Source organism: Phoca vitulina, unplaced genomic scaffold (assembly GCF_004348235.1).
Source record: "Phoca vitulina isolate PV1807 unplaced genomic scaffold, GSC_HSeal_1.0 scaffold102, whole genome shotgun sequence".
Lineage (NCBI taxonomy): Eukaryota > Metazoa > Chordata > Mammalia > Carnivora > Phocidae > Phoca > Phoca vitulina.
The window spans coordinates 213,011-238,375 of NW_022589805.1; the positions used below are offsets into that span (position 1 = coordinate 213,011).

The window sequence follows — 25,365 nt, forward strand, 5'->3', positions numbered from 1 at the left end:
GGCACGGTCACAGTGTGGCCAGATGTGTCTTAGCGCACCGTGTGGGGACCACAGCTGTGTGTCCTTCCCACTTCTGTGGTCATCCTCGCCCCGGGGCTACATGTTGGTGTGAGGCCACCCCCACCCCCAGAGCTTTCAGGAGCAGGTCCCAGGGTCTTGTGGCAGTTACTGTGACATGCAGGCCACCAACCTGCACAGAGGTGTTCCTTTGCCGCCATTGTTGCGGCCTTAGTGCTTAGAGGATGTTTTCCTTATCCTTTGATTTCAGCCACACCAGAGCTGAAGACCTGGCTTTGACTTCAGGAAACCATTGTGACGTGCAGTTTCCCCTTCCCGTCTCTGGTGCAGGGTTTAACCAAAGAGGGTGTCAGTCTCTCAGGATTGATGTAAAAATAGTTCAGCCTGATCAGAGAAGGTGGTCTTCTGTCAGCGCTCATTTCCCTGCTGTCAGGACTTAAAAATGCTAGAAGCATGGGGCTTCCTACCTTTCACTGGCACCTATTCTGTGTCTCCGTTGTGGGGCTGGGCATGGGAGGAGTGTACCCGGACTCCCCACTGTTGGTGTTGGGCTTGGCCATTGTGGAGGCCAAAAGAATGTGGTCAGAGGTGGCAACATGCAAATTGTGAACTGGGGCCTCTGGAGGCATCGTTTATTTGCTCCTCTGGAAGTTTCACCTTCCACCGTTTACAAGACTGTGCCTTGGGTAGCTGCAGGCCTGTGAGCATGAGGAAAAAATGCATATGTTGTACATTGAGTTTGGGGATTGCTTGTTACACAAGAGCTGACTGATAAAAATGGAAAAGAAGTCCATGAGAAAAAGGTAAGAGAGTGACAGAAGTAGAGCATTTGAGAGGGTTATTATTCTTAAGGATAAGATGGATTTTTAAGGAGATGTGATATGTGTCTTTCGTGAAATGTTATCAGTTGATACTTAAACCCAAGAGGAGGGCAGTGACAGTTTTATCCCCATTTTATAGATGAAGACAATGAGGCTCAAAATGAGAGTGAAGATGCGGGGCGCCTGGCTGGCTCAGTTGTTAAGCATCTGCCTTCAGCTCAGGTCATGATCTCAGGGTCCTGGGATCAAGTCCCCCATCGGGCTCCCTCTACTTCTGTCCCTCCCCCTTGCTTCTGCGCATGTGTGTGCTCTCTATCTCAAATGAATAGATAAATCTTTAAAAAAAAAAAAAAATGGGTGAAGATGCAGCAGGTGAGTCTGGTGTGGGCCCCAGACCCCCAACTCCTGGTCGAAGCTCTTTTGCGGGCTGTGTTGCTTCTCCCGCAGGCCCAACTCTGAGGGCAGCCGACACGGCAGCCGTGCACTGGGCCTGGCTCTTGGTACAAGTGGGGCCGCAGTGAGGACCCGGGAGGGAGGGCAGAGACCACACCAGGGAGCTCCGCAGGGCACAAGGGCAGCGATTTGCCCAGGAGGGGTGTGCTGAGAACTGGAAGGACCAGGTAGCCGCGGGGTGACACTTGTGCCACCTGTGGGCGGCATCCCACGTTCGGTCAGAAGCGGGGCTGGTGGCCTCCCTCTGCGTTTGCTCCCAGGTTTCCCTCGAAAGGTCCGGCAGGGGCTGTCTAGAAACGAGTGCACGGGAGAACGGGCTCTAGGCGCCTGCGCTGCACACACCAACAGTCTTGCTTGCTGAGCACTATCTGGATTTTGATGTGCTTAAAAACTCAGAGATGGAGAACGGGAGAGGCAGCAAGCAAATCTTTGGTCAGGCTGTGATGGGTGTGCTGGCAGCTTGAGGGCCAGGCCACCTGACTGCACAGGAGGGACACGTGAATGGACTGGTGTGACAGACACAGCCGTCTGTCAGCAGGCTTTCATTACCTTGGACTCCGGCTCTTGTTGGTTTACCTTCTGACCGGTTTTTCATCCCCTCTGCCACCTCCTGCCCTGTGAGGCTCTGGCTGGATCTGCACTTCCCTGACCCTTGCTTCGAGGCCGCCCCGGCTCCCTGTCCTCCAGTCCTGCAGCTCCTCCTGATGGGCGGAGTCCCTTCCAGGGGGTCGTAATGGCTCCCAGAAGACATCCCTGGCCTAATCCCTGGAACCTCTGAACGTTAACTTAGGTGGCAGGAGATAGATTTTGCAGCTGCGATCAAGTCAAGGCTCTTGAGATGGGGAGAAGGTTCTGAAGGTCCGGCAGGATGCTAAATCCCATCCCATGGATCTTGTAAGAGCGGAGAGAACTGACACAGAGCAGGGTGCCGACGGGGGCGGAGTGGGGTGACCTGGAGCCCCCAGGAGCTGGAGATTCAGGGAACCTTCTCCTCATGTCTCTAGAGAGTGCGGCCCCCGGGACACCTTGATTTCAGCGTCGTGTAATGGATTTTGGTCTTTGGCCTCGACGGCTGTTAGAGAATACATTTTTGTCAATTTAAGCCACCAGCTTTTTAGTGACTTGTTTCTGCAGACACAGAAAATGACTACAAACAGGACAGTCAGGGATTCCAAAACAGAAATGACTGGACATGAGGCCTAGCCCAGAGCCTTCAGCTGCTTGATGGTGTCCCTGACTCAGTCACCTGGGGTCACCTCCGCCTGGAACACACACTCTTCACCCTAAGGTTCCCTGTTGCCTTGCTGGCAATGGAGGTGGGCTCCACATCCCGCCGCTTCCTGGGGCCCACAGCACGTGCTCCGCAGGGAGAGCCCGACTTCCAGCCCAGTGGCCTGCAGCCCACACTGCGGACCCATGAGGAAGCAGTGGTTGGGCCTCGGGGGATGGCTGGCTTTGACCTGTGGCTCCAAGGTCATCTCCAGACTGGAACACAGCCGGGCCCGCCCCCTGGCACACACCTGCTACCTCCCCCTCCCCCTCCCTGGGAGAGCAGCATGTGTGAAGGACATGGGCACTTTGGCCCGGTCATTAGACTTTTTAAAACCAAGTGCAAATATTATCCGGTGCTCTTTTTATAGCAGCAAGAACCTGTGCCTGTTGCGATAGGTGCACGCCAGCCAATCAGGTGTGTGGGAAAGCCACACAGGCCGCACCATTGTTCTCCGTCCCCCAGGTGATGCCCTGGGAAAGGTCACAACTGCCTAAAGCTTTAAAACCCCAGGGGAAAACAGACATTCCCTGTGCTGGGACTCAGCTGCAGCTCTGTATGGTCTGTCATCCGTTTTTTAATTCACTCCCCTTTGCAACTAATTTTTCTTAAAGTAGCAAAAGGAGACCATTGATACCGATCAGAGAATATCTATTCCTAATTCTTGTAAGAATTTCCATCGTCCTTGTAGAAGCTGACCTTCAGGTGAGTGAGTGGTGCCCCAAGGGCAGTGTGACACAGGGCCCATGGAAAAGGGGTGCCAGGCCTGGAGGCCCCTCAGGTGACTGGCCCCTCGGGAAGAGCCCTTGCCAGTCCAGGCTGGGTGGGTGCCCGGAGCAGGGAGGGCAGTGAGCTGGTGTCCCGGCAACAGAGGGCCAGGGGCCACCTCGGGCTGGCGATTCTCACAGGGGCTGGTCTTCTGGCAGGTGGACTGAGAAGACCCCAGGGTGCTTCACTTAGCTGTCTGGCTCTCTGGACACTGGGGAGAGGGTTGTGAGTCTCAGCCTGGCCTGTTCAGCATAGCCCGCAGAAACAGGATTTACTCAGCTTTGGGCTCCACCAGCCCCACCTGGTTGGACTCTGGGGGAGGAGGAGGCACTGTCCTATTTCCAGACTCACAGGTAAACATCCCTCCTGTTCCAGGATGAGAGGAGCCAGGCTGATGGGGGCACTGCTCACCCTGGCTGGCCTGCTGCAGGTGGCCCTGTCCCTGAAAATAGCAGCCTTCAACATCCGAACTTTTGGGGAGACCAAGATGTCCAATGCCACGCTCTCCCACTACATCGTGCAGGTCAGTCCAGGCCGGCCTGTCCCCGAGGAACCCCGGGGGGCAGGGGTGGTTGTGTGTGGGGGGGAGGCGTCTAACAGGTTCTGGGAACACTGGGGCAGCAGCCAGTCCTCAGGGCGACCACAGACGGGGGTGTGGAGAGCCTCTGGTGACAGGGAGGACCCCTGTCTGCTGTTCCATCCATGGCTGGCAACAGAATCCCAGGCAGGAGCATCAGGCCAAACCATGACCTGAAGGTGCCCCAGGGAGCAGCTCAGCCCTTGTGGGGACCTGCAGCCGCTGTCCACCCAGGCTGCCCTGCTCAGCACCAACGTGGCCCTGTCCACAGATCCTGAGTCGCTACGACATTGTTGTCATCCAGGAGGTCAGAGACCGCCACCTGGCAGCCACGGGGAAGCTGCTGGACATACTCAATCAGTGGGTGATGGCCAGGGGGGCGGGGTGGGCGCTGGGGAGGCGCAGGATGGTGATCCTCCCCCCAGGGCATGGTACCATGGCCTGACAGAGCCAGGAGCCCTGCTGTAGGCAGCAGGAGGGTTCCCTGGGGGCCCCCTGACGGGCACATTCGTTTCCTTGATCCAGGGATGACCCCAACACCTATCAGTTCGTGGTCAGTGAGCCCGTGGGCCGGAGCAGCTACAAGGAACAGTACCTCTTCTTGTTCAGGTAAAGCCCCATCGCCGAGAGATGGGGGCCACCTGGGGACACTGAGGGGGACCTCGTGGGCAGCAGTCTGTCCTACGGGGAGGAACTGGAGGCCACAGAGCAGGAGCCGAGAGCGTGGGGCCCTGGTGTGGGCCGCCCCCCTCCACCAGGCTGCACCCCCAGTCCCAGGCTAAGCCCCTGGCCTTCCCCAGACCCAACCAGGTGTCCGTCCTGGACAGCTACCAATATGACGACGGCTGCGAGCCCTGCGGGAACGACACCTTCAGCCGCGAGCCCACCATCGTCCTGTTCCACTCCCCGTTCACTGGTATGCACTCCTTCCTGGGGCCCCTGGAAAGCCTTGGTCTCCCCTAGTGCTTCAGTCTGACGTTGAAGGCACTCAGGAACACACCGCCTTGGGACTGGCTCATACCCCCACCCCGGGGCTGAGCAGGACCACCCTCTCCCCAGCGGTCCAGGCCTTCGCCATTATTCCCTTGCATGCGGCCCCGCTGGACGCCGTGGCGGAGATGGACTCGCTCTATGACGTCTACTTGGATGTCCGGCAGAAGTGGGACCTGGAGGTGAGTCCCCCACCCCAGGCTCCGGGGGCATGTGCTGTGTGCCCAGGCCAAGCGGCTGCCGTCTACTTAACTAGGACATTGTGCTCATGGGCGACTTCAATGCTGGCTGCAGCTACATGGACCCCTCCCAGTGGGCCTCCATCCGCCTGCGCACGAACCCGGCCTTCCAGTGGCTGATTCCTGATAGCACAGACACCACAGCCACAGCCACGCACTGTGCCTACGACAGGTAGGGAGGGGGGTCGGCTCTGGGAGCAGCCTTGACTCCTAGGTCTGGCTTCCCAAAACCTGGGTCAGTCACCCTCCTGGGCCCTAGTGGCCAGTCACGGGGCTGACAGGGACCTTCTCGTGTGCGGCAGGATCGTGGTGGCAGGAACGCTGCTCCAGCATGCCATCGTTCCAGACTCGGCCACCCCCTTTGACTTCCAGGCTGCCTACGGCCTGAGCAGCCAGCTGGTAGGTGTCCTCCCTTACGTGCTTCAGCTTTGCTGGGACCCCAGGACTTCTGGCAGTTTCTGTATCAACCTCAGCCACTGGGACCAGCACGTGGTGTGGGGTCCGGTCACAAAGTACCATGTGCAGAGTAGGCCGTGCACCTGTCCTCACTATGCGTTTCCCCACAGGCCAAGGCCATTAGCGACCATTACCCGGTGGAGGTGATGCTAAAGACGGTTTGATGTGAATGGGGCCCGGGCTGGTGACCTCTACCCTCTCCAGCTTGCCTGTCCTCACAGTAAGCATGGGCGATGAGGTTTTCCTCTGAGCACCCTCTCCCACTGTCCCCCGAAGGAAGTAGACCTGGCACTACTTCTGCTTCCAGCATGAGCAAGGGCCTTGTGGCAACCGAGCGACTACCTGCCTTTGCAGTCCAGACACAAGTTTATCATTTAGATTAACAAATGCTTTTAAGTAAATAAAGCTCAAAGGAGGTGTTGTCATTGGTGGCACGTAGTTCTTTCTCCCTGGCTGGTCTCAGGCTGCCTCGTCTTTCACCTCCACTTGAGCCCTAGTCCCTGCACGTAGACTGGGGGCCTTCACACCGGCGGCCCCTCAGCGTCGCTCCAGGGCCTTGACAAGCAGGTGGTTCAGGCGGCCCACCATGGGGCGGGGGTCATCGACGAGCCCCGCGGCAATCATGGCGTTCTCATAGATCTGAAAGGGAGGGGTAACCTCATCAGGGGTAGGACAAGGCCCTGCAGAGGGGAAAAAAGGAGGAGCACTGCCTTTTTCAAAATGGGGTATTAGGGGCACCTGGGTGGCTCAGGTCATGATCTCAGGGTCCTAGGATTGAGCCCTGCACTGGGCTCCCTGCTCAGCAGGAAACCTGCTTCTCCCTTTCCTGCCCCCCCCCCCGCAAAATCCTTCTTTGGAAAAACAATAAATCAGGATTTTAAAGGTAACGGGTGTCCCACTTCAACAGACGATATGGGCACCGCAGTTCTGCTCTCCGCCCGTCCCCAGGAGACTCACCTGATCAACTAGTAGCTGGGCCAGGTCAGGCTCGCTCTCTCTCAGCTGACTGAGCTTCTTGATCAGCGTGTGTCTATAGCAGAGAAAACATCAGAAATTAGCTCAAGGGCCTCTGTGTTCTGATGACTTTTCTGAGAGTTTGGGGTTATCTGAATCCAGTATAAGAAGTATAGTGGGGCGCCTGAGTGGGTCAAGCGACTGCTTTTGGCTCAGGTCATGATCCTGGGGTCCCAGGATCGAGCCCCATGTTGGGCTCCCTGTTCAGTGGGGAGTCTACTTCTCCCTCTCATGCTCTCTAATAAAAGAAAAAGCACATAATATCAATTTCAGATAATATACCAAGATGAGCAGGGGAAGTAGATTTGATTAGCAAATGCAGCAGTACCAAAATTAATATATGAAAAAGACATTAGTTGGCGCTTGGGTGGCTCAGTTGGTTGGGCGACTGCCTTCGGCTCGGGTCATGATCCTGGAGTCCCACACTGGGCTCCCTGCTCAACAGGGAGTCTGCTTCTCCCTTTGACCCTCCCCCCTCTCATGTGCTCTCTCTCAAATAAATAAATCTTTAAAAAAAAAACAGTTGTCAGTCAGAAACCCTACTTAATCCATACAATTAACTGATTATTAAAGTATAAAAAATTTTTTAAAATATAAATTCATAAACATGGACGAACAGCCAGGGGAAGACCTCTCCCAGGTATTAAAGTGTATCATAAGGCTCCAGTAATTGGACTGTTGGCTCAATTTTGATCTCAGGGTCCTGAGTTCAAGCCCCATGTTGGGTGTAGAGCTTACTTTAAAAATATAGCATTAAAACAAAAAGCCGATAGCATTTTGGGGCGCCTGGGTGGCTCAGTCAGTTAAGAGTCTGCCCCTTCAGCTGGAGTCCTGGGATTGAACCCTGTGTCAGGCTCCCTGTTCAGCAGGGAATCTGCTTCTCACTCACTCTCGAATGAATAAATAAAGAGACCGCCTAAGTGTAGTGTACGTGAGGGAGGGTAACTGGCCAGTCACTCAGAATGCTACTGGATTCCTTAGATCAAAAGAAATACATTTAGAGGAAAACAATTTTAGAAGGACTTTTGAAGCAAAATACACAGAGATCAAAAAGGAGAGAGCTTTGGGCGCCTGGGTGGCTCAGTCGTTAAGCGTCTGCCTTTGGCTCAGGTCATGATCCCAGGGTCCTGGGATCGAGCTCCACATCGGGCTCCCTGCTCGGTGGGAAGCCTGCTTCTCCCTCTCCCACTCCCTCTGCTTGTGTTCCCTCTCTCACTGTGTCTCTGTCAAATGAATGAATAAAAAAAAAATCTTAAAAAAAAAGAGTGCTTTGGGCACCTGGGTGGCTCAGGTCATGATCCTGAAGTCCCGGGATGGAGTCCCACATCAGGCTCCCTGCTCAGCAGGGAGTCTGCTTCTCCTCTGACCCTACCCCCCCTCCCTCGTGTTCTCTCTCTTGCTCGCTCTCAAATAAAATCTTTTTTTAAAGAGCTTTGCATGAGAAGTGCATTTCTTCCTGCAGAGGAGAAAACACCATAAATACACTGACCTACATCAAAATTGAGAAGTTTGGTAAAACTGAAGGCGTCAGGGAAATTGAAGTGTGTCTGCCACAGAGGACAGTGGGATTTTGTAAACTGGGCACGGACATAGCAACCCCCTTCCCACAGCACTGCGTCCGGTAAAACACTCCGAGAGCCACCAGCAAATGTGCTTGCACGCGCACCCGCTGGCTCTGGGAAGACACACACACCTAATGTGGGCCGCACGGGGGACAAAGGTGCAAGGGAAATGTCACCATGAACTCTCTTGGTTCTACAGATTTCTGAACCAGATGAACGAATTACCAGTTTTAAAAGCAACTAAAATTTCAGAATAGGCTCTGGCAACAGAAATGAGCACCGGTACAGCTCCCTCACAGAACCACTTCCGGGCCAGCATGAAGGCGCGCCCACGGGACCAGCCCGCGCCTCGGCCAGGCACTCACAGCTGGAAGCCCCTGGGCGCCCGGACAGAGGTGCTCACCGCGGCGGCTCCTGCGCGGAGCTGCCCCACCCGCCCGACCGGCTGCGAGCCACGTCCAACCTCTCACCCACCGACTCTGTGTCTAGTCATTTGGCTCACAACGTGGAAAAGGAACCTCTTTCCTCCCCCCAGCAGTCTAAACAAAATTTATGATTATAAACCAACATGAAAGAAATATTTATAACGATTAAAAATAGTAATTTTAAAAAAAGCATACAGGGGCGCCTGGGTGGTTCAGTCGGTTAAGCAGCCAACTCTTGGTTTCAGCTCAGGTCATGATCTCAGGGTCATGGTATCGAGCCCCACACTCAACACAGAGTCTGCTTGAGATTCTCCCTCCCTCCGCCCCTACCTCCAACCATGTGCTCCCTCTCTGTAAAATAAATCTTTTTTTTTTTTTAAAGATTTTATTTATTTATTTGAGACAGAGAGAATGAGAGAGAGAGAGCACATGAGAGGGGGGAGGGTCAGAGGGAGAAGCAGGCTCCCTGCTCGGCAGGGAGCCTGATGCGGGACTCGATCCAGGGACTCCAGGATCATGACCTGAGCCGAAGGCAGTCGCTTAACCAACTGAGCCACCCAGGCGCCCTGTAAAATAAATCTTATAAAATTACTACTGTATACAAAATTGCTCCAAAAAATCTTCATATACAATTGCAAGTTAGAAAATGGAATTTCAAAACATCCAATAAATAAGGTACATCATAAGAATGTGCAATACCTCTACAGTTACCAAAAAATAATAAGACCTAAATAGAGAAATCTGGCATGTTCATGGATGAAAGATTGGACATAAAGATGCCAGTTCATTCAAAATTGACTTGGGAGCCAGTATAATCTCAACCACAAGCCCAACTGTGTGTGGCCGGGGCGGGGGGGGGGGAAGGGACACCTGTCAGGTCACCTTGTCCAAGCACAGACCTACAGGAGGGAAGATACCCTTGAAGGGAAATACGGGGGGACTCACTGAATACAGACCGTGCACTGTGGCCACCTGATGCTGGACAGACACGTCAGGCCGATCAGCAGGGAGAGGACAGATGTGAGTAGTCATGGCACAGGGCAGGCGGGTGTTCATGTGGAGTGAGATACAACACCTCTCCCACATCCCAAACCAATTAGAGATGGACTAAAACCTTAAAGCTTTTAGACCGAAAGAATACATTCAAGACTCTGGGGGCGCCTGGGTGGCTCAGTCGTTGAGCGTCTGCCTTCAGCTCAGGTCATGATCTCAGGGTCCTGGGATCGAGCCCCACACTGGGCTCCCTGCTCCGCGGGAAGCCTGCTTCTCCCTCTCCCACTCTCCCTGCTGGTGTTCCCTCTCTCGCTGTGTCTCTGTCAAATAAATAAATCTTTGGGGAAAAAAAAAAGACTCTGACACAGATTTCTCCAACAAGACCTAGAACAGCAGTGAACACAGACTTCCAGCATGGGCGGGGGGGGACAGGTGCAGTGGGCGGAGGGGTTGAGGGGCTCAAACTTCAGTTGTAAAGTCAGTCATAGGATGAGAAGTACAGCAGAGAACCATTGGTCACAGCACGGTGACGGGGTAAGGGACTTCTCGTGGTGAGCCCGTTGTAATGTCCATAAACGTCAACATCACTGGGTTGTACACCTGAAACTAACACCGTATGTCAACTAGACTTCGACCAAAATAATGTTTTTAAAAATTATGATTTCATTAAAATTAAGAACTTTTTTTTTTTTTTAAGATTTTATTTATTTGCGAGAGAGAGAATGAGAGACAGAGAGCATGAGAGGGAGGAGGGTCAGAGGGAGAAGCAGACTCCCTGGTGAGCAGGGAGCCCGATGTGGGACTCGATCCCGGGACTCCAGGATCATGACCTGAGCCGAAGGCAGTCGCTTAACCAACTGAGCCACCCAGGCGCCCCTAAAATTAAGAACTTCTCAGAACACATCTTTAGGCAGATGAAACGACATTGGAAGGAGACCCTGGCAACCGAGAAAGCGTACATTAACTATGAAACAGAACAGGAAAAAGGACAGTCTTGGGTGTGTCATGAGAACGCCAAGCTGAAGGACAGCGCGCGCAGGCCCCGGGGCCGCCCGTGCCAGCAATGTGCGGGCAATGGCGTCTCCTCGACCCACGGAGGGCACCTGGGCAGGTGAGCCTCAGGGAGACACGTGTGGGGTTCAGAGCAACCCGTTCCCAGCAGCCCCCAAATGAGAACAACTCACAAGTCCACCAAGAAAGACTAAATCGCAGCGCTGAGGCAGACTCCGGCCTGTCACACCACCCCGGACACGACCGCACCCCCGGCCGCCCTCCCCGGGCACCACCTGTCGCCGAGTGAAGGAAGCATGACTTCCGAAGCACATGCCCAGGGACTCCACCGACAGGCCACTCAGACCTGTCTCCAGGACGCACAGCGGATGGTCAGACTAGAGCACGGGGAGGAACTCTCAGTCTCTACAGCGAGGGCTGTGTGGCCTCTGAGGAGGAACAGGCCCCCACCGGGCCACTTGCGGTGTTCTAGAACCTCCCGCAGGGGGGTGGGGGAGGGAGTGTAAACTGAAATGCAGTTGGATCACACAGGTGATGTCTTTATGGTCACCAAACTGCACGTAAGCCTTTTGCCCTTCGTAGCTGTCAGAGACAAAGCAGCACACACGCAACTGTGGATTACCGGGCAGGGGGGAATCGTACCCTGGGCCCGAGGGGCCGGGAGCCTACCTGGGGTTGATCTCCAGCGTGGGCTGCAGGAGCTGAGCGCGCTCCTCCTGGGTCTTGGCCAGCTGCTGCATGCGCAGGAAGTGCCGGGCGGCCCCCATCTCCAGCACGGTGATCATGGCAGGGTGGGTGTCTAGTCGAAGAGTCACCTACAAGCAAGGCCAGGGACCGGGTGAGGGAGGAGCCAGAGGTGGGGGGGGAGGGCCAGGCTGCAGGGTCTTGACCAGGTCGGAAGCTTCCCCAGGTGACACAAAAGAATGCAGGTCTCTGGGGACATCCCCCCCCCCACCCCGATGCACTACTGAGAAGGGAGCCCGAGCCGCTGCCACACGGAAGTTCCCGGAACAGAATCCTGACTGGGGACTCCCTCCTCCCGTGTCCCTCACAGCTACCGGTTTCTCACGAATCAGTGGCTGTCCCAGGACCGTCCTGCCTGGTTACCCATGCCTCTCGGCTGCACGGGGGCCACCACCGAATCCTACGACTATCTAGGACCCTGGAGGCCCGCCCATCCCGATGACCCGAGCCTCCTTCCTGCAGACAACGCTCTCACCACCCCTCCACCCCTGCCCACGGCTCCCAGGGGACTTAGGTCGTCCGGGCGCGCCTCCTCGCCCCAAGCGTTCATGCCCCCGGTGCTGTGTGCGCACGCGTAGGAGCGGCAGCAACATGCCCGTCTCCACCCCAGGTCACGGCCTCGAGCGCCACCGGAGACGCACACGAAGCCAGCCACTCAGCCCACAGCAGCGGGGTCACAGAGGGCCATGGCAGCTGGGAGGTGGCCCGTCCCTCTGGAAGACCTCACCTTCACGTTGGTGACACGGGACCCCAGTGCATTTCTGATCCAAGCCATCAGGTCCTCCGTCTCCTTCTCTGACAGGCGGTCACCAGCTACAGGAGAGAAGGCAGTGAGCTCTGAGCTGTTACCGGCGACTCCACCCCCGGGGATCCCGCCGGGGCCTGAAACGCTAAAGCCCCAAGAGCGGGTTTTAAGAAGGCTCCCTCCACCCCCTGGCTGGCCGCCAGCACAAAGAAGCTTCCCAAAAGGCTCTTCACCTAAAAGCAAGCAGGTAAAACTGGACCTCAAAAAGGACATTTTGGGGGCGCCCGGCTGGCTGAGCCGGTAGAGCATGTGACTCTTGCTCTCAGGGTCACAAATTCAAGCCCCACAGTGGATGTGGAGTCTACTTTTAAAAAAGGACACTTTTGGTTGCCTGAGGCCCATATTAATTTTATAGGGGTTTTAAAAAGACAATTTCTAATTCTCTCAGGAAGCCAAGCCGGAAGGAGCATAGGAGACGTCCCAGGATCTAAACAAAGATGTTCCCGACAGCTTCTTTTGTGCAGGGTGGGGACCCCAGATACAAACAAGCAAAGAAGACCCCATATAAATAGCCCCCGGAGCCTGCCTCCCCACACCCCCAGGCCACCGCCCAGGCCTGGGCCCAACAGAAGGCAAGCTGACCTGGGGACCCATCCTCCAACTTCTCCTCCTTATAGTGGTCAACAACGATGTCCGTCTCCACAGAGATCAGCTTCTTCTTGTCAAACTCACGAAGGTGGAGCAAGGTCAGCTCATCAAACTGCTCGTAGCAGAAGAGAACCTGCAAGAGCCGGAGAATGTCAGCGTCGGGCCTCGAGATGTCTGCCCGTGACAGGAAGAGAGGGGCGCGTGAGGGGCAGGCAGGGTCCCATGTCCGGAAAGGCCACACCAGAGACCCTGGGGCCTCACCACAGTCCTGAGTGGGGCCCGGGCTATGTGTCCCGGGCCCATTCAGCCACTGTCCACTAAGCAGAGACCCTCCTTCAGGGGCTCAGACACCGGTTACCCTGTCCTGGCCCCAGCCTGTGGCTCACCCACCTCCGTGTTTTTCTGCTTCATGGCTTCGTAGTAGGGCGAATGCTCGGCCAGGTGCCGGCTGGGGGCACACAGGTAGTAGATGGTGCGGGTGCCGGCCTGCATGCGGCTCGCATAGTCCGGGAGGCTGGTCAGCTGCCCAGCAGGCAAGGCCGAGGACTCGTACCGCAGCAGCTTTGCGATATCCTCCTGCGGACAAAGGCCAGCTCACTCATTCCAGGTCCTGTTCTGAAAGCCTCCCACCCGCCTGGCACAGACCTCGGAAGCCTGTGGCTACGGGGAGGAAGGGTTCTGGCCGGCCTCATCCCGGGCTGCCAGGCCCAGGGATGGTGCTCAGCCCCTGGGGGGGGAGGGGGCGGCTGTGGGGACTCTGGTGGTATCCATCAGGTCCCACATCAAAAGTTCAGGGGACCCTGGAGACAACCTTCACCCCAGGTGGTCCAGGGCCCTGTGGACAAGGGCTTTCTGGTCCTGTCCTAGGAGTGGCCAGACACTGTCCGTGGCAGAGACTTTCCTGGACCCAGCATCCTCCGTCCATTCTAGTCACTGACCCTGCCTCTTGGGCACGTGGACGCGGTGTGGAGGCCACATTCCCAGACTTCCCCACACCATGAACTAGGCCGTGGTGGGGTACAAACAACAGTGGGCATGCACTGAAAGGGGGGGGGGGGTCTGTCCTCTTCCTTCCTGTCAACTGAAGTCAACTCACCTGGTGGTGTCCTAGCCTCTCAACGTGGGAGCTACCTGACAACAAGCTGGGGCCTGGGTCCCTGATGCCACCAGCCCAGATGTGACTTGAGAACTAAACTCTGCCTAGTCTACACCACTGACTTCTCCTGGGTTATCCAACACAGACATGCGGGGAGAGGGGAACACGGGGAAGACTGGAGCCTGTTCAGAGGCGATGTCCGATGAAATGGCATGATGGAGATGAAAATGCCACCTAGATGCTGTTAACCATAAACACGTAACTGACAGCACATGGAAATTCAGACAGGCCCACACCAGGAGCTGGAGGAGTCTGCCACCAGCCAGCAGCAAGGAGGGCCCGAGGCCCAAGCCCCATGGCCTGAAACACCCCCTGGCGAACCCCAGACGCTTGGTCACTTCCTTCCTCACTGCTGTTCTGGTGCAGAAGATGAAATCCCAGCCCTGGGAGTGCCTGCTTAATGGGCATGGGTGTCTTTTTGGGGGGAAGAGAATGTTCTGGAACTGGATGGTCATGGTTGCACAACTTGTGAATGCATGAAGGGCCACTGAACTGTTCACTTTTTAAAAGGGTGAATTTTGGGGAGCGTGGGTGGCTCAGTCAAGTGTCTGCCTTCGGCTCAGGTCATGATCCCGGGGTCCTGGGATTGAGCCCCACGTTGGGCTCCCTACTCAGTGGGGAGTCTGCTTCTCCCTCTGCCTCTGTCCCTGCTCTCAAATAAATAAAATCGTCAAAAAAATAAATAAATAAAAGGGTGAATTTTATTGTATGTGAATTATATGACAATTTAAAACTGGCCAAAAAATGTTTATGGGATGATCGTATCATTTTTAAGTAATTAAACTGAACTCTGGCCCCAGAGACACTGCGTTAAAGGATTTCCACCAATCACTGTGAAAATGCCCTGACTGCCCTTCCCTCCCCAAGAACCAGGGACCTTGCCCTGTCCCCTGCCTTTTGTGATCTCCCGAGCACCCTGAACTCTTGTGGGAGACCATACACACCCATTTCCTTCCAGCATCAGGCCAAGAGCTCAGTGCTATGGGACACGGTAAGGAGGCTCTGGGAAGTGGCACCAGGCCTGTTGTGTCCCCCGACAGAGGCCCGGAAGCCAAACGCTGCCTTTACCGACCCCTGCACGGCGCCGGGCTGGGCCACACTCATGTCCCGGGAAGCTCAGGTTTCAGGCCTCCACAGCCCATGGCAACCCAGAGAAAGGCCCAGAAACCCAGACCCTACCTTGACTTCCTGCTCGGCGGTGGTCACAATGCCCTCCCTCATGAACAAGCCATAATCTTCAAAAAACTTGGCGTATTTTTCGGCGTCTTTTTTACTCTGGTCAATGAAGAATTTTATTAGCCTCTGCTGTAGAAGGTCCCGGAGTTTCCTGCAGAACAGAAATGCATTTATCCCAAACAACTTCTGTGAAATACAAAAGGTCAAAGGGCACGAAAAACATTCACTCCCACTAATAACCAAAGAAGTGAAAATGACACCATTTTGATAAAACGAAAAAACATGAAGCAAAAACAAAGGGGACCCCTGACAAACCCCAGCTGGGGAGACAGGCCCCCGAGAGGAAGGAATGCGAACCAAGCCCCCTGTGGAGGCCACAGCCTCGGTTCCCACTGCAGATCACACCTGAGACCAGAGTCAGCCAGCTTTACGGACCGGCCTTCCGCGGGGGCGCACAGCCCCGGTGCTGACCGGGGAAGACTAGGCTGAAGGAACCTCACAAGCTGCCTGGCCAAACATCACATCCTCTAGTGGTTCTGAAGGACGTGAGAGAGTGGCCGTGCTGCTAGAAACAGCAGGTAACGGACACGGACAGACCGCAGGGTGTGGTGCGCGTGCGCCAAGACCGTCCCCACCGCCTCCCGCGCGCTGCAGTGTCCCCGTCGGGATCCACACTGCCCCCCTCCGGCCGGGGTGTGCGCTGTAGCCGGGGCTGACGCGGCACACGCTACCGGCACAACCAACTGTACAAAACTCGGACTTTGGGGGATCAGGGTGCTCACTGTGGCATTATGTAATGGCATAAAACTACGAGCAGCTTCATTAGGGGTATCAAGGGTATTCTTACTTCCTAATATTTTGCCTTTTCTTTTACAAAAGCAAAATTACCGTGTGTTTCTGTAATAACGCAGGGTAGGAGGGCAACAGTCTCACGTCACCCCTGAGCCTTCCCTCTTGGCTCCCATCCCCAACCCCAGTCCCTCAGCCCGAGGGCGGGATGGGACAGCACCTGCACCCGGGCTGGGGCAGCCACAGTGGCTAGGATGGGACATCGAGCCCCCGGAGGGTGACCACGCAGCCTGATGTGGAAGGTCAGAGCCCAGGAGGTGCGGGGGGCACCAGCGTGAGGGGAGGGCAATGGCCACGGCAAGCTGATTACATGGCAGGTGACTGGTCAACGCTCCACAGGTTAGGGATGACGAGAGGCAGATGGTTCACGGTCAAAGGGAGCAGCACACACGGCAGGGGCAAGACCAGGAAGTCCCAGTGGTGTCGGGAGGTCACTGGTGAACTCGCCAGACACAGAAACAAGTACTGCTGTAGAGGCACACACATCCACACACGCAGACCTCGTGTGTTTCTTAGCTGACTACCAAGGGGGCCCGGGAGAAAGGACACCCCAACAGCAATGCCATCCCTAGGGCCCAGATCTTGGCTTCTCAATACCATGTTCCAATCAAAGGAAACAGGGCACCTTCACAGAGTAAGTGGTTCCGGGGTCAGGACAAGATGTAGGCGAAATACAAGGAGAGACTAGAACATCTTGTGCCGAAAGCAAGGATGCTGAAAGCAAGGTGGGGACATAGTCAAAGGGCCCAGGAGCCAGTCCGGGTGGGCTCCTTCCTGCTGACGACGTGTGGGCATCGAGATGCACCAGGACAGGAACACATCAGAACCCACTGAACAAAATGGAAAATCAGTTCCTACAAATAAACTTCAGGTATTTAAAAATGAACACATACTATAATAAATACACTGAAAGCCTGATGAAGCGGGGCACCCGGGTAGCTCAGTCGGTTAAGTGTCAGCCTTCAGCTCAGGTCATGATCTCAAGGTCCTGGGATCGAGTCCTGCATCAGGCTCCCTGCTCAGCAGGGAGTCTACTTCTCCCTCTCCCTCTGCTGCTCCCCCTGCTTGCGCACACTCTCTCTCTCTCAAATAAATAAAATCTTAAAAAGAAAAGTTTGATGAAGCAAGATGCTGTTCACACAGCTGCAAAGTACCACCCCCACGTACGGTGTATTAATTCCAAAGGGGAAAAGAGTAACTCGACACGGAGATGCCTGGCAGACGCCCCCTTCGACATGTGCCATGTGAACATCCCCAGTAACGGGATGACAACTCCCAAGTCAGGCCCCTCGCGCCAGGCTGCAGTCACTGCGCAGGGCCTGCCCCTAAGCACACGGATTCAAATCCAGGTGCACCCACTGACCGGCGTCACCGGTCTGTAACTTTCTGCAACCATGACCTGGTGGCGCCCCCTCAAAGGACGACGCGGGCTGCCCAGGAAAGGCCCCGGGTGGTCCCCGGTGTGCGTCAGCGCTCAGCAAACAGTAGCTACTGCTACAGTCGGGGCGGGGAGCTGAGAAACCACTTCAGCCCACAGGGATTCCAGAGAGACTTCCCGAAGAGAGGGTCACCTTCACACCATTAGTGACCTTTGTGGACCAAGGTCAGATCCCTCCTGCAACCGTCATCCTTTGCCTCCTCCACCTCAGAGGCGGCAGGCCTGGAGTCTCCCCCAGCGTGGCCAAGGTGAGGGCATTTCCCCGCACACGGCCCCCCAGGCCTGGTCCCACCGCAGCACCACACTTGGCTCCCAACTCCTTCATGCTTGCCGGGGACCCTTAGTGGCCAAGGTGAGCGCTGCGGGGGCCGCCTCGTGTGCAGCTTACCTGATGAGCGCGCTCTCCTGGAGGAGCTCCCGGCTGAGGTTCAGGGGGATGTCCTCACTGTCCACCACACCTGAGTGAGACACAGGCTGTCAGGACCCTCGCAGCGCCCGCGGCTCTGCCCCGCCCTCACTGCACACCCCTCCGCCTCCCCGCCTGACACCAAGTGAGCCCACGCCTGGGTGACAGCAAACTGGCGAAGGACACAGGGGAGATGCAGTGAGGCAACACCTTCTGGCCCCTCCAGGTCCCACTGACGCCCCAGAGCTGACGCACACAGCCCCGGTCACAGCAATGCGAGCAGAAGAAAAGCCGGCAAGGCCGAGGAGCTCTGCCGGGGAGAGCTGCTGACTTTAGCCTCAGCTTGACGCTCTGAAACCACGTCCTGGATTTTATGTTCAGAATCACAACTATATGGTGGACACCTCACACTTTGTAGGCTAAGGTGACACAATGGTTTAGGTGCTGAATACTTTTTAAAGCTATAATCTCGCTCAAATTCAAGACAATTCATATGTAAACCTGAAACTCACATAATATAAACAAACATTTTAAAAGAATTCCATTTAGGGGCGCCTGGGTGGTTCAGTCATTAAGCGTCTGCCTTCGGCTCAGGTCATGATCCCAGGGTCCTGGGATCGAGCCCCGCATCGGGCTCCCTGCTCAGCGGGAAGCCTGCTTCTCCCTCTCCCACTCCCCCGCTTGTGTTCCCTCTCTCGCTGTCTCTGCGAGACAAAAAAAAAAAAATTCCATTTTAACATGTCCTGTCACCCTGGCCCTGCACCAAGACGAGGTGGCCGGAGGCGGGAAGCTCCCTGGGCGGCGCTGAGCAGCTTCCTGTGCCCGCTCACCCCGACCCGGCACCCACGGCACACGAACGCCTTCTCCCAGAGTCGGCACCCCCGCCTCACCCCGGGAGCCGCGCAGTCCCGGGGCTGCAGGGCCGCGGCCCACACGGCGAAGCGCCGGCATCAGTGCCTTACCGCGAACGAAGCGCAGCCACTTGGGCAGGATGTCGGCGGCCTTGGTCTGGATGAGGACCTTGCGGCTGTACAGCGCGATGCTGGAGCCCAACTCCCGGCTCACATCAAACATGGATGGTTTCTGGGGACACGGAGACAGCAGTGTTGAGGAGCTCTGAGGACAACTCTGAGAACCACCCTTTCCTACGGAGGCCAGCGCTGGGGAGCGGTGGGCGGCGTGTGGGGACCCAGAGGAAGAGAGAGGCCAGGAGGCCACCCTCTGTCTTTTGAGAAGCCCTACACGTTCTCGGCAGGGGGAGCAGGGCGTGGGCCTTCCCTGGGCAGCTGCGGCCCCCCAACTTGTTCCCCCTGGAGAACATAAACGACTACCTGCACGTCCCTGTGAACAGAGCCAAACCCACCAGGGGCCAGGGGTCAGCAACTAACAGCCCACAGGCCAGATCACCTGGCTGGTATAGCCCCAGAACAGCTTGTCCACTTTCATTTTTATTTCCCTTTTTTTAAAGATTTTATTTATTTGACAGAGAGAGAGAGAGCACGCACGCGCGCCAAGTGAGCACAAGCAGGGGGAGCGGCAGGGCAGAGGGAGAGGGAGAAGCAGGCTTCCCGCCAAGCAGGGAGCCCGATGCGGGGCTCGATCCCAGGACCCTGAGATCATGACCTGAGTCGAAGGCAGACGCTTAACCAGCTGAGACACCCAGGCGTCCCGTATTTTTTTTTTTCATGTATTTATTTATTTGAGGAGAGAGGAGCAAAGAGAGAGGGAGACAGAGAATCTGAAACAGATTCTCTGCTGAGCACAAAGCCCAACTGAGGGCTTGATCCCAGGACCCTGAGATCATGACCTGAGCCGAAACCAAGAGTTGGATGCTTAACTGACTAAGCCACCCAGGTGCCCCACAACTTGTACACTTTTATTTTTTAACTTGTACACTTTTAAATGGCTGTGCAAGAAAGCAAACAAAGAAGGTCTCATGATAATGTGAAAAATATGTGAAATCCACACTGCAGGGTCTATGAAGTTTCCTAGAACACAGCCGGGCTCATCTGCAGCTTATGGGTGTCCACGCTACGGGGGCAGAGCTCCAGGATGTGCACGGCCCGTGTAGCCCAAACTAGTCACAACCATGCCCCAACTCCTGCTCTAAACCTGCAGCATGCACGCACATCACACTGGGATCCTGGGGCCACTGAGATCCTGCATGCCTAACAAGTCCCAGGACACGCTGGTACTGGTCTGCGGAACTCACTCAGTAGTGAGGGTCTCATGCTGCTTCCCAAAATGGGTAGCCATGGGGTGTTACAAGGGCGCCAGTCAGAAAAGTCCAGGAACCTTTTCCAACCCCTGAGCAGGTTTCCCCTTCACAGGATTCATCAGAACCTTCGCCATGCTGCTGTGAGCATGGGGTCTTAGGGGCCAAGCACAAGTACGGAGTGCCCACCAACTCATCAGAGCACCACGGAGCCCCAATCAGCTGCACAGCTCAGGGGTGCACCCGCATGTAGACAAAAGCCGCCCGCACGCTGCTCTGAGGGACTCCCCATGGGTCTACAACAGCCCAAGCCCACACGACCAAATGTTTCTGTTCTTCCCCAAGATGGCACGTGAAACACCCCCCCCCTCCCCACTTTAAAACCCTGTGCTCACCTAACCGGAGACATGAATTTTGCTTTTACTCTGATGCTACCAAGTTAATTTTTGTGATGTCTGTGCTGATCTGTCACCATTTAAGGCAAGTGCTACTGGCACTGGGAAATGCTGTCGCCATGGGGGAGGCCCCCATCCCAGGGAGCAGCAGACAAGCACTGGCAGCCCCTGCCCCACGCCCCCAGGCCTCACCGTGTCCGGCACATAGAAGATGCTACGGATGTTAAGAGGTGCGTCTGTCCTGTAGTGCAGGGTGTAGCGGGGCTTGTCGTGGGCCTGAGCGACATAGCGGTAGAATTCCTCGTGCTGCCACTCACCCACATCCTTGGGGTCCATCATCCAGACAGCCTGGAAATGGAGATACATGAGGCCGCAGTGTCTAAGACGTGCCCTCCCAACAACCGCGCAGAGCTGGGCCTCTGGAGCCTGTGGCCCCGGGCGCTGGCAAGTGCGCCCCCGGGATGACCCACGGACCCACCCATGGGACAGACTGGGGCTGTGGACTCGGGTGCAAGCCTCCGTCCCCATCTCCAGCCCCACCCACTCCAGTGTGGGGAGGAGGGGGGGAACCACAAAGACACACAAGAGGCTCTGGAACAAGGGCCCCCCTCCCAGTACAGGGCGTCAGGAAAGGCCAGCCCAGAGGTCTGCACATGCCTGTAGGACATCACCAGTGCATCAATGAGTGAAGGGACAAAGAAACATGGTCTAGCCGCGGACTGTGACTCAGCCGTAAAAAGGAACGGAGGACTGACGTGGGCTCCAACATGGATGAACCCTGGAACCGTTACAGTGAGAAGCCAGACACAAAGGCCACAGTGTCTGATTCCACTGACATGACATGTCGGAGGTGATGGGAAGGGAGATGGGGAGCGACTACTAACACAGGCAGGTTCCTTTTTGGGATGAGAATGTTCTAGAACAGACTGTGGCTCTGTGAACACATGAAGGACGCTGAACTGCACATGGTGCATGGGGACAGGACACAGAGGGGTGGAGACCTGGCCTTGCACAGGGGACTCCCCACGCTGGGATTCGGACAGTGCCACCCAGCCCTGACTCTGTCCGTCCAGCGCTGGAATGTACCAAACGCTCCCCATAGCCACCCGAGCCCTTCAGGCAGCTGAGGGTCTCACCTGCAAGGTATTAATGCGCCTTCCATTAAGGTATACAGGGAAGCTGACGAAGTTACTGTACTTTGTCACCACATCTTGAAAAGAGAAAAAACACACAGCAACAATGAATACAGGAAGCTTCTTCTGGATACAAAAGCTCTGGAAGTGGCTGCAGGTAACAGCACGCCAGGACGACTCTGGGCCAGCACTTTCACAGGTGTGAAGCCAGGCCATGTCAGGGACAACGTCCTGCCCACAGAGTGACCAGAACTCATACGAGAACCAGGGATCTGAGGCCCAGGCCACCACGAACCCCCACACCTTCTTGGTGGCATAAATATAGTTTTGTGGGTTAATGGTGAATCCTGGAAGCACTCGGCACCTCAGAGAAGCATCCAGTCAGACCCAGATGAGACCACCGCATGGAAGCGCCCGCTCTTGTTCTCCGTGAAGCAGGCGCAGGCCAGGCTTCGGGAAGCATCTTACGACACAGGGGAGGCCAGGGAATGCACCACGTGCAAGCACTGAGGGCGGAAGACAGAACCAAACCTGACGGTGCCCCAGCAGGCCTGGCCTCCCGGTGCCACACGGAGCCCGCAGCCCCAGGCGACCAACACAAGCAGCGCCCTAACCACTGAGCTGCCCCAGTGCCGCCGCGCACCCATCCCCCGCAGCCCAGGCTCCCGCTCACCTCGGACCCGGGCCTCGCTGGCGAACTCTCTGCTGTCTGACTTGAGGTGGATGATGATTTTGGTCCCAGTTCTCACTCCCGAGGCTTCAGCAATTTCAAACACCCCGGAGCTAAGACATGGGAAAGGGAAAGCCAGCTGCACACAGCGAAGCTGACGGGTCCTACGCTGCCTGTCCAGTCACCCTTCCTAGGACTGTCGCAAGCAGAGCCCACACCCACACGCAGAGACACAACCCTGAGCGCCACCACTTCGGAGCCCGGCAAGCCCCCAGCTGTTGTCTCCACCAGGGAGTGTGGCCACAGGGTTGCGGGGTGGGGCTCCCCCATGACAAGCGCCACCTCGTGGGCTCTAGGGTCACCCAAAGTGGCCGCAATGCCATAAGGCACTGGGCAGAAAGAGCAGATGCACAGGGACCGCCCCTAGCTCGAGCTACCCCCCGTGTTTCTGAACCTCTAGCAGAGGCCAGGCAGAGAAACCGTTTCCGAAGTACAAGAGGGGAAGATGCACCCCCAGAAAGTGCCTTGTCAAACCCTGGCCTGTTTCCTCTGAGCACCACCTTCTCAGCATTGAACAGAAATCGCAGTTCTGACCGAGGGAAATGGGCTGGGGTCTGGCAGAGCCCCTCTCGCGTGCACCGCTGAACCCCCACAGCAGACGGGAGACTCCATCAGGAAAGGATTCGGAAATGAAGGTTTGGGCCTATTGAAGTACATGCTTCAATTTGGCCAGGGTACCATTCTCCTTAAACAGAGTCTCAAGATTCTCCCGGAACATCCGCCCAACGAGCCTGTGAGCCATGGTCCCTGAGCAGGCTGCACAGCAAACAAGCATCTTTAATAAAGGCAACGCCTCGGGCCTGACCTGGCAGGGGAGGGGCGGGCAGGCCCATGAGCCAAACCCAGGAACTCCCACAGAACAGAATCCAGAGAGGCCGCCCCGGAGCAGGGGATGCCTGGTGCCCGGCCGATCCAACGGCCAGCCATTCCCAAAGGAGCCCCGCCTGGCACAGGCCACGCTCCAGAGCACAAACCTAAGGCACACACAGCACGCGCCATCTGGAGGGGAAAGCGTCACCGGCTCCCCAAAGAGTGAGGTGACTCTAACTTTCCAAGTGAAGTGCTAACACCTCAGCTGACTCTGGCAGTGCACATCAGGTACGCTTGGCTGTGGTGGCCCCAGGGCACTTGCTGTGTGAGACGTGAGGCCCGCTCTCACTTACTCACCCATCTGAGAGCCACTGGTAACCAGGGCTGCCCGGGTCCGCTGAGCGGGAATAGACCTCCACTCTGTCAGCCACCATGAAAGCGGAGTAGAAACCCACTCCAAACTGGCCGATGATCTTGCTGCTGGCCTCCACCTGGCTCTGCAGCGCATCCAGAAAGGCCTGTGGTGGCGAAGGCTGGTCAGAAGAAGGGCGGCCCCTTCCCCAGGCAGAGCGGACGTCTGTGACTCCCTGTGTCCGTTCCCCTAGCGCTGGTGGGGATCACCCTTCATCCTCAAGACAACCACATTAAGTGGTTTTTCACCACACGGTCCAGCCTGGAAACTAAGACGGGCGGGCCACACTTCCCAGGCGCGGGGGGCAGCGATCTGAGCGGGCAGGGCACAGAAAGAGTGACCCCCAGAGTTTTCCTAAATGTGTCTTCTGCGTGTCTCCTAGATTCTAAGCTTCAGGGGGAAACGGTATATACCACATTCAGGTTTGATATGGTATCAGAAAACACTTAATTTTTATAACTCAAGTTTATCGCAGTTTCTAAGATTAAAAATGAAGTAAAAGGCACCCACTCACCGCTACGGCGCCGTCTACGATGACGAAGTGTTCTACATGTGGCCCGATATGGTGGCTGTGGGCCACACTGGGCTCTCAAGCACTCAAGTGAGGCTAGTGTGCCCCGGGAACCAAGTTTTAAATTACATTTAACTTAAATGCAAACAGGCACGTGTAGCTAGTGGCTACCGTATGTGACGGCACAGACTCTCCTTGACAGAAATAGAACCAAGAATGTAACGGGGGGAGGAACTGGTAGAATTTCTGCAAGTCACTTTGGACCAAGAATTACACTATTTCCAGCACTTTCATCATTGCGTGGTACCATTTTAGGCACCACTTAGGCCCACAAAACCAAGGAGAGGCACACAGGCAGCCGAGGGCCACCAGCCTCCAACTCGCTGCTGGCAGAGGTCCCAGGATCGCCTGCCCCCCCGAGGGTCACACGGCAGCCATGACCCCCAGGGCGTTTCCTCCCCACAGAGCTGCCCATCCACAGATGTGGCCTATTCTCATGAACGGTGCTGAGCTGAGGATGGAGAGGAAGAACGACTATCTCTGCCAGGCCCCCTCGGCCTCAAGCAATCGCTGAGAGAGGGAGAAGTGTAGAGGCAGAATGGTGCATTCCAGACTCTGACGGACGGGCTTGGAGCCTGGGGTTGGCCGATTTCTAGCTACAGACAAAGTACTAATTTCCACCTCTTCATCTATAAGAAAGAGAAACCACCTGAGAGGTGCCCGGGAGGGGCAAAGCGCTCCCACAGCGCCAACAGAGCTGGCGCCCGAGAACACTCCTGCTGTCGCTGGTGCCTGGAGCCCTCTGGGTCCCGCCCTCTCTGGTCGGGCGGCCTCGAGAACCGATCCTCGAGCCCTAAGGGGGGGCAGCAGCTGCAGCCCCCGAGGAAGGGGCAGTGGGGTGGGGGCTTACCTTTGACCCCGACCTGGCGATGGTCCCCAGGTTGGACACCAGCTCTTCCTGTGTCATCCCGATACCCGTGTCCTGAGGAGAGAGGCGTGCTAAGCTCCAAGGCCAGCACGCGGGAGCTGGGATGGACTTGGGCGGACAGCCGGGGGCGGGGGGGGGGGGGGGGGGAGGGGGCATCAATTACACGGGCCAGGCAGGACCTAGGGAAGTCATAGCACACGTCATCAGGGGGACCAGTTCTAGTCTGGGGGGCTGGGCCGCACCAGAACAAACCCCCTAGCAGAGAGACCCAGAGCCAAGAGACAGAAGAGTCCAGAAACAGCTGTGCAGACTGTGTCCCTTGATTTCTGACAAAGATTCTGAGAGAACTCAACAGGGGAAAGGAAAGCAGATGGTGCGGAAACTGCACCCAACCTCCGCCCCCCTCACACCAGGCCCCCAACAGATCAGACACAGAGGACCAGCGAAGACTGCACAATTTCTACACGAAAAC

At 56.3% G+C, this 25,365-nt stretch overlaps 2 protein-coding genes across 7 annotated transcripts in view; one reads left to right on the forward strand and one right to left on the reverse strand.

The window, feature by feature from the left end:
- The window catches only part of DNASE1 (deoxyribonuclease 1), a 44,453-nt gene extending 38,658 nt beyond the window's left edge, over positions 1-5,795 (forward strand). For 2 of the 6 annotated variants that reach the window (XM_032397700.1, XM_032397701.1), the window contains exons 3-8: positions 3,706-3,853; positions 4,433-4,516; positions 4,708-4,823; positions 4,967-5,079; positions 5,192-5,308; positions 5,439-5,771. In XM_032397700.1, the coding sequence (XP_032253591.1) occupies positions 3,706-3,853; positions 4,433-4,516; positions 4,708-4,823; positions 4,967-5,079; positions 5,192-5,308; positions 5,439-5,739 (879 nt within the window). In that variant the 3' untranslated portion in view covers positions 5,740-5,771. Of the gene's footprint in view, positions 1-1,151; positions 3,854-4,178; positions 4,268-4,432; positions 4,517-4,707; positions 4,824-4,966; positions 5,080-5,153; positions 5,309-5,438 lie in introns of those variants that run through there. The other 4 variants (XM_032397704.1, XM_032397703.1, XM_032397705.1 and 1 more) reach the window with 4 other exon arrangements.
- Positions 5,796-5,924: 129 nt separating this feature from the next.
- TRAP1 (TNF receptor associated protein 1) overlaps positions 5,925-25,365 on the reverse strand; it is a 52,788-nt gene continuing 33,347 nt past the window's right edge. The window contains exons 5-18 of the mRNA XM_032397699.1: positions 24,876-24,947; positions 23,400-23,560; positions 22,176-22,285; positions 21,506-21,579; positions 20,562-20,717; positions 18,722-18,842; positions 17,742-17,811; positions 15,070-15,217; positions 13,125-13,310; positions 12,729-12,867; positions 12,069-12,154; positions 11,267-11,412; positions 6,550-6,622; positions 5,925-6,231 (exon numbers count right to left, since the gene is read on the reverse strand). Of these exons, the coding sequence (XP_032253590.1) occupies positions 6,130-6,231; positions 6,550-6,622; positions 11,267-11,412; positions 12,069-12,154; positions 12,729-12,867; positions 13,125-13,310; positions 15,070-15,217; positions 17,742-17,811; positions 18,722-18,842; positions 20,562-20,717; positions 21,506-21,579; positions 22,176-22,285; positions 23,400-23,560; positions 24,876-24,947 (1,644 nt within the window). The 3' untranslated portion in view covers positions 5,925-6,129. The remainder of the gene's footprint in view (positions 6,232-6,549; positions 6,623-11,266; positions 11,413-12,068; positions 12,155-12,728; positions 12,868-13,124; positions 13,311-15,069; positions 15,218-17,741; positions 17,812-18,721; positions 18,843-20,561; positions 20,718-21,505; positions 21,580-22,175; positions 22,286-23,399; positions 23,561-24,875; positions 24,948-25,365) is intronic.